This window comes from Coptis chinensis, chromosome 3, assembly GCF_015680905.1.
Source record: "Coptis chinensis isolate HL-2020 chromosome 3, ASM1568090v1, whole genome shotgun sequence".
NCBI classification, from domain to species: domain Eukaryota; kingdom Viridiplantae; phylum Streptophyta; class Magnoliopsida; order Ranunculales; family Ranunculaceae; genus Coptis; species Coptis chinensis.
The window spans coordinates 99,458,068-99,466,428 of record NC_141458.1 but is presented as its reverse complement, the minus strand read 5'-3'; the positions used below and the strand labels follow the sequence as shown (position 1 = coordinate 99,466,428).

Genomic DNA, 8,361 nt, shown 5'->3' with positions numbered 1-8,361 from the left:
GTCATCTAGATAGTCGTAGAAACTTTTGTGAAGGTTAGGAGGCAAGCCATGCAAGGCAAAGGAGGATAAAAGAAAGGGAAGATCGTCTAAGGAATTGTTTAAAGGAGGCTGAGGAGGAGTTGGCAACTGACCCATTTTTTGAAGAGCTCGGTGTTTGAGTACATAAAGAGGTGCGCGATAGTTTGAGATGTCAGGAAGAGGAACAGTAACTTTGGGATTCCCTTCTTTATCGGCACCCGTTTTAAGATTGACATCGGCTTCAGTCCCTTCTAAAAGCTTCAGTACTTTGTCTGAATTCCCACGAGCCTTGGCAAAATGAGGGAGGAGTACTGAAAAGACGCAAAGGAGAGTGACATCAGATATGGGATTTTTGAGATTTAAAGAGTGAAAACAAATCAAAGGGAGGACATACCTGTGGAGTTGAAGACTTGATGTTTCAAAGGAGGATTTGCTAGGTTATTGGCACTTTCCCATGGGCCTATAACAACAATTGGGTATTGGGTCCACTGTTTGTCGCTATTACGGTTTTTCCGAAGAATACCCTTAATGTTTTTATGGGTATGTTTTTTGGGATAAAAATATTCGATAATCTTTTCGCAAAATCTATAGTGCATAAGAATATCGGATAGCCTAATCCGATCAGCTTCATATCTATCGGGGGAGAGGTGACTATTGTAGTAATTATAGACAAACAGTAGTCTCCAGAAGTTACGCGTACCCTGACCAGGGAAAATGTTCAGATGGTTCAATACTTCACGATCGAGGTTAGAAAAAGGAAATCTCAGTCCAGCGGCGAGTTGGCCGACAGTAACAATGATTCCATTCTTGGTACCACTCTGACATTGAGTAAAAGCCTGAGTACCAGCATAATGTTGTAGATAAAGTGTGGAGGGAATTTGATAGGCGGTTTGAACTAAAGCTAGGTTGGGTCGTTTAATGAAAAAACCGCAAAGATCGTTGCTCCATCAGCTGGTGTCTTCTATAGTATCACGCTCAGATTGAGAGTCAGTGGTTGCAAAAGGATGGCAGGGAATGCCTTCTACAACATAAGATAGGTCCCATGAAATCTGGGGCCGAGATTTATTGGTAGAAGTCGAAGCAAAGTTTTGGCTGAAAGGTCTATCATTAGGAACTATATCGTCAGAAAGGATGTCATCCGATATGGTATCCTCAGAAGGAAAACTAGCATCAGAAATGGTATCTTCACTGGCCATTAAAATGACTATACACAAAGAAGGAATGACAGAGGTATTTTTAATATCGGCAATTCAATATTTATAAAGTGTTATTAGTTGTATGATATTAGAGTATCGGCAATGTCGATATAAAAGTTGAATCATCGGAGATATCGATGTATAGAGTTATATCGAAATAAAAAAATATCGAAAATATTGTGATATATGCCGATAGTAAAGCAGAACAAACAAAAAGATAAAAACAATGTTATGAATAAAAAGATTCAAATTTTTATATGTTTTGAAGTTCAAGGTAGTAATGTATGTCATTACATAGGCATTAGCACACACGTACATGCAAAATTAAGGGATTCAGATGTAAACAACTAAAGCTAAGATAAAATATCGTATCTATTATTACTAGAGCAAGTATATCAATGCATGTGTTAGAAAGGTTAACAAAGTGCAGGGTGAAAGAACATACCTTATGGATTGCAAGAGTGATGAGTTCTGGAAAGTTGAAGAAGAAGAAAACCATAGTTTTTTGGGTGTTTGGAAGCGTACTGAAGAAGCTAAAGAGATTGTGTGTTTGGGAAGCGTACTGAAAAAGCTAAAGAGGTTTAAATTTATATTTTTGAAATATTGGACCGGGTGGTTGTTTGGGCCCGATAGTTTTCTTATCTGTTATTTGGTATAATTGCTTCTCGAAAAGTTGAAATTTCAAAATTTCAAGAGGGGGTGATATAGTGGACAAATATCGTACCTATAAACATGTTCATTTCAGTATTTTAAAACTCGAGATATTGGCATAAAGGTCAATATCTCGGTAAATCTCGTGGGTGTTTAAATTGTGTTACAGGTAGAAAGCGGGAAATGGGAAATAAAGACAAGGGACACGTGTCAAAGATTGACTGGGTCCAAGCCAAATCAGGACACTATATAAAGACTGGAAGAGCATCAGAGATTCATTCATGTCATTCATTCAATCTAGTTACTAAAAATTGTAAAAAACAGAGAGAAAAGAGAGAAAGAGAGATTGTAAACATTTAATCGCCAATCAATAAAACTTTGATTCAATTCATCTTCTTCATTCATTCTTTCTGTTCATTCTTTTCATTTATTCTGATTCATTAGTAAGATTGTGTGATCTTATAACATTTGAGAAAGGTGTTCTTAGACATAACAGTACCCACAACCTATGGCGTACTATCCTACATTGTGAAGCACAACAACCAAATGAATTTCGCTACGACTAGGTAATCTAATGTACTACTTTCCGAAAAGATCCTAGGACTTATTCATTAAAAGCTTCTACATAGAATGGCTTATACACTTGAATACTTACATTGAAGGGGAAAGATGGTGCATACGGGGTGGCATGGAAAATGGTGGCCTCAAGTGTTCCATGGAAGAACTTGCGCTTTCTCTCCATTATCAATTCTTTTAAGCAGTATATGAGTAAGAGCCACTGAGTTTCGTTTGGGTAGATATGAGGGAGAAGTACCACAACTTATATATAGATGTTGGTAAATTTGCTTGCACATGTTGGAAGGACAACAGTGAGGCAGTGACTTGGAATGCAATTGAAGACTTGGACAGTTTAAAGAAACAACTTGCTAAAAATTGCACATTGTTATGTCTTAGAGGCAACCAAGAAGTGTGTTACAAGTAATATCACTTGGACGGTTTAATACATTTGTACATGTGTTGTACTTCACAGAATTGACGGATTCCATGTGAGTAATTGTGAACGAAATAGATGAATGCTTAATTGTTCTTTTCAAAACAAAAAAATTGTACATTTAGGATGACGAGGTAGTCTTCTTCGTTTTAGTCCGGCTCCACATGCTGACATACCTTATGCCAATTATATGGGTTAAGGCAGCGGGGGTTGGTTTGGTCAGTGCCGTGGTCACTATGTAGGTTTTCACAAGAAGGCTATACTATCAGATTCACCAGCCTATCCCAAAATTTCGAAGAGATTTTACGTTTGGGCAGCTCCATAATAACATATACTTAAGAAACTCATTTTTACTTTTGCTTTATTGTATTCTGATTTAAAATGCCAGTCAAGTGCTTTTCCAATTACATTTCCAATCAGAGTAACTATGCCACGTCTGTTGTGTCCTTGAATGGGAACCCTGTAAAAGAGCTTTGTGCAACGAAAACTTGTTACTTATCAACCTCCAAATCTAAAACCCTGGAGTACGCTCAGCTGTGGTGACTCTGGCATAGGTGACAAGGTATTCATATTTTACTTGGCAAGAATGTTGGTTAGTGGTTACACCAAACTCGCCGGACCATGTCCATTTTTGTGTGCGCCAGGTCGCCGAACAAGTTGGAGAAATGGATCTTAAAAAAATGGTATCAAATGAGCCTCTACCAGTATATCAGTTTACAAATTATGGGTTCTACTAAACTATGGAGAGATTACGAATCAGGCCCAATGGCCCAAACTAACCCAAATAAAATATCCCCTGCTTTGAAACTCTTTTCCGTAACAAGAGTGGCCGTTTTCTTAAGCTCGAGGCTCGACCTCCTTTAGCCCACAATCTATATGTAATCTATCTGTAAGTTCCTACAAAACCATTTGATCTTTTTATTTGTTTACTTTACTAGAAATTGCCCGTGACTTTGGCACGAAGCTTTTAAAAATAATTGCATATTCTCCTAATTGTTTTTTCTTTGTACATCTAATCTTTGCACTTAATCAAAGACCATTAATACTGATTAGTTGAGAATGCTCCCATTGAAACACGTCAGCCCCTTTGTTTCTCTTAGATGGACACATCAGATTTTCCCGTGATTCGACTGAAAAAAACCCAAATATACGCCCTTTTTTTCCAATTTCAATTTATCGATAACCTGTTAAAACCAATCAAAAAACAAAAACAGAAAACAAAACAAAAGTCCCAACTTTTGCTCCAAAAACTTCCTCAAAATCTCTCTCTCAAAAAGAAGAAGAAAGGTATGATTTTGTTTCGATTGACAGAGATAACCATCAACCCAGCCTCAGCCAAAAAACCGTCGATGAGGTCTAGAGATATATTCAGCAAGGTCAAGGCAACAACAATACTAGCAGTAATCAAGAGGATAAAGATCAGGAGAAGCAACCTACTCTCCGTGAGATAACTCTCGAAGATTTCCTGGTCAAAGCGGGGTCTTCCGGCTATAAAGCTGCAGCACCTGTTAGCAAATCACAAATGCTTTTTCAGCAAAGCTGGGAAAAACAGAGAAATAGATAATGATGGAGAAGGAAAGAGTATGCGTGACAGGAGGTGGAGGGTATCAAGCATCGTGGCTCATCAAGTTGCTCCTATCTAAAGGTTACATGGTTCATGCCACCGTCAGAGACCCAAGTACATACTCTCTTTCCCTATACATGCAATTTCTCTTCCTCGAAGATTAAAAAGTCACTTTCTATTTTGAAGGTAAAATTGTAAATGATATTGTTGCATCTGAACGAAATACGTAAGTGCTGGAGATTGAATTGTCTATGTTCTGATTATTGAGATTCAGTCTAAAATTCAAAAAGAAAACGTTGTGCTACTTATTCCAAAGAAAGGGAAGGTGGTAGTTGTATTATCTTTGGTTTTAAAGAGCGTATATGCAAAGTAACTATTTTGAAATCTTTCCAACCATATTGCGTGCAGATGATGAAAAGAATGCTCACCTGCTAACGTTGGAAAACGCTTCGGAAAACTTGCGACTCTTCAAGACTGAATTGCTGGATTATGATGGCCTTTCTGCTGCAGCACCTGTTAGCAAATCACAAATGCTTTTTCAGCAAAACTGGGCCTAAAATATCTTCAACATTTAAATTCGGTCAAGGTAAGCAATATTTGTTACAGTTGAAAGTTGAAACTAGAAAAAAATCGGTTGAAAGTAGAAAGCTACTAAAATATGTAAAGTTTTGGCTCATTTTAGAAACAAATATGATAAAGAGGATTATGCAAAATAGATTTAAGGCCAAAATATAGATGGTAAGTTAGAAATATATCCAAAAATGTTCCACCCCGGACCACAGTAAAGATTTTCTCATCATAATTATGGCAAACAATCACATATTAGAATCAGAGAATAATAAATACTCGAAAATTATGTGTTCGAGCCTTATTAATGCTGATGAACTCCCTTATAAAAGCAAAGAGTGCATCTAGCATTGCCACAAAACATAACCAAAACGCAAAAACAAAAAGGATTTCGGTTTTGTTCGTTTGATCTTCCACTTACCAACCAATATAACATAACTTATGACTTTTGATTTGTCTTGATTAGAGAAGAGGAAGAGATAATGAGTTCAAGCTTAACTCTTCTCCTATGGGTTTCTTTGGCCTTTCACTTTGCATTGGCTGTAAGAGCTAGACCCTATACCAAAGTTTCTGATGTGAGGAAGTATAGTGCTGTGGGCAATGGTAAAATAGACTGCAGCAAGGTTAGTAGTTTTTTACTCTATTTCTTTTACTTTTTCGTTTCATTGAGTGCTGGAAGCCTAGAACCCAGGTAGGCACTCACCCCTGTTTGGGTAAGGCCCAAGATTTTTGCCCTACAAGTCAGGGGAAATACTATAACCAATGACCTTCAAGGATGAGTTTTATATATACACAAACCGTCCAATTTTTTTTTTTTTTTTTTTTTTTTTTTGTTGTTGTTGTTGTTGTAAATGATGAGTTTTATACCTACAAAATTGCATTTTGTGTGTTTTGTGTTATATATTAGGCCTTTGTAAAAGCTTCGGAAGAGGCATGTGCATGGGAGGGAGATGTAATTGTTTACATACCAAGAGAGACTTACTATGCAGGTGTAACAATTTTCATCGGGGGACAAAAATGTAAGTATCAAGTAGTCAAGTTTCAGGTTGAAGGGATAGTTAAGGCACCAACTAATCTTATTACTGGTGATGGTTGGATTAAGTTTCAATATATCGAAAGAATGACAATTGATGGAGGGGGCACATTCGACGGCCAAGGAGCTTTGGCGTGGAAGCACAACGATTGCATCAAGAATCCACATTGCAAAATTCTTACTGTAAGGCCTTTATTTGTATTTCGTATTTTTTGTCAAATATATATATTTCAGATTTGCTTCTTATGTTGTCTAATTTTTTATAATCATTGTTTAATTAAATATTAATTGAATGACGTATGTTTTGTCTTTGTTAGTTCTTTATACGCTGTTACTGACAAAAAGAAATGTTACGCTAGGAATTTTACCGAGGTTGATGTTGTATATCTTAATTTTGAACCGTCTTTAACAAAACAATATGGTCTTATAACTTGCTGGCTGAGATTGGCTGTGAGATTCATTCCTATTAGTTAACAGTTGTTAATATTAACACTTGCACTTGGATTATTTAGGAGGAGCTTTAAAGTTTCTCCCAATTTGAAAGACTGGGAATAAGAAGTAAATACAAAATCAAATTTATTTACTTGCTATTTGGAAGCATTAAACCTCAAAATCTTATGGCGAAATTGTGGAGATCGATTAGCTGCTTTTGGATGGGCAGCAAGAGATAACACTGGTGTTCTCTCTCCCTTCCACTCCTCCAGAAGGTATATTTTTATTTATTTATCTCTTTGCTTTTTGAATTTATGTTCTCTTTTTTGTTTGTTATTGATAACTTCATCTTCACTAGAAAAAAAATTACAAAGGAAAACAAAATTTTAGTGAAGGAAACTTTTGAAGATTTTTTTTTTTGGTAATTTGTTCGTTCGTGATATTTGCGGATAGATGACGATATTTTGTACTATGATTCTAACAACTAGCACCGAATGACCGAATACGTGCTTTGTAAAAGCTTGGGATACTAATGAATCGATACATAATGTTGAAACCTACTTGAATCTGAATATGGGCGATGTGATTATAAATTATGTAAATTGTTTTTACTCGAGCACCCTGAAATCTACTCCCTATTTGGACTCACTAGATACAAAACATTGACTTGCGTAGAGATACAAGTGATTGTGTATCTCAGTACGAATTAATAGTCGTCAATTAGGAGTTTTTTTATTTTTTTTCTTCAGAGTCGATATATCATAGCCCTTGATTGTGTTTTAACATTTCCGCTATCATTAAATTGTGGTTTAGAGCGACAGTAATTGACCATGTTGCTCATTTAGGCACAATCTCGGCAATGGCTTTTACGCTATAGGGCTGGATCCAACAGTCATGTTATGTGATAAAGTGACTATCTTTTTTATAATCAAAATGAAGTAAAATTATAGCCACTGTTCATTTGATGGTCGAATTGTTTGTTATATAGGAATACTGGAGAAAATGATGTAGCCTTCAAAGTGTTGTTCTGTGGGATCTGTCATTCCGATCTTCACAGCATTAAGAACGAATGGGGCATGTCTCGGTACCCTATGGTCCCTGGGTAAGTTATTTTCCTTTCTTTCATGCTTTTGTCATTCTCAGCTCTCACTCTTATTAAGAACATATATGGCACAATATATTTTTAACGTTGTGTCTGTTAAACAAACACTATATGATATGACATCAACTAAATATGATTTTTACTGGTCAAAGAAATTAAGTATTGAATGCATAGGTCCCTGCATATGTGACAGCTGTTTTTGCATATATATACACACATTATATATACACACAATTGACTCAATCAAAGAAAACAGTGGTAATTGAGGTGTATTTTATTATGTTGGCAGACATTCTTAAATAAGTGGATTGCAGAAGCCAAGTTGGTAAAACTTGCAGAGACTGGCATCTTCGATTTCAATTCTGCCATATCAAGAAAATGCACATTGGAAGAGGTGGATAAAGTGTTCCAAGATCTTTCCAGTGGAAGTATTGTTGGCCGGGCTGTGGTTGAAATTATGTAGTTCAAGTTTCAAACAAAGTACGGGCTAGCCTTTTGATATCCCTGGTGCAGCATCTCCCCAATGTTCAAGGATGAGTAGCCTTTTCCTAGGAATCTGATGATATACAAAGATGACATAGGCTTACAACCGGAATAAATTATACAAATAATGGTACAGTAGTGGCGATGATGCTCTCAGATGCAACTTCTTTTTGCCCCCTTCAAATGTAAATGCAAAAACTGCTTCTAGAATAATCATATTCATATTTGATGTAAAATGAATATGAGCCAAAAGCGACAATTGTAATATTTTCTTTTCAAAAATGCAATTTTGTTTTATTGTCCCGTTTGTTGGGAAACAGATAA

The 8,361-nt window shown here is 36.3% G+C and overlaps 1 protein-coding gene across 1 annotated transcript; it reads left to right on the top strand.

Annotated features, from left to right (window-relative positions):
• Positions 1–3,686: 3,686 nt before the first annotated feature.
• LOC147512091 (exopolygalacturonase-like) lies at positions 3,687–8,361 on the top strand. The gene is made up of 7 exons (XM_086595060.1): positions 3,687–4,534; positions 4,829–5,006; positions 5,454–5,610; positions 5,895–6,203; positions 6,533–6,727; positions 7,441–7,554; positions 7,844–8,361. Exons 3-5 carry the CDS (start codon positions 5,470–5,472, stop codon positions 6,542–6,544), a joined length of 462 nt encoding a protein of 153 aa, XP_086451186.1. The 5' UTR covers positions 3,687–4,534; positions 4,829–5,006; positions 5,454–5,469; the 3' UTR covers positions 6,545–6,727; positions 7,441–7,554; positions 7,844–8,361.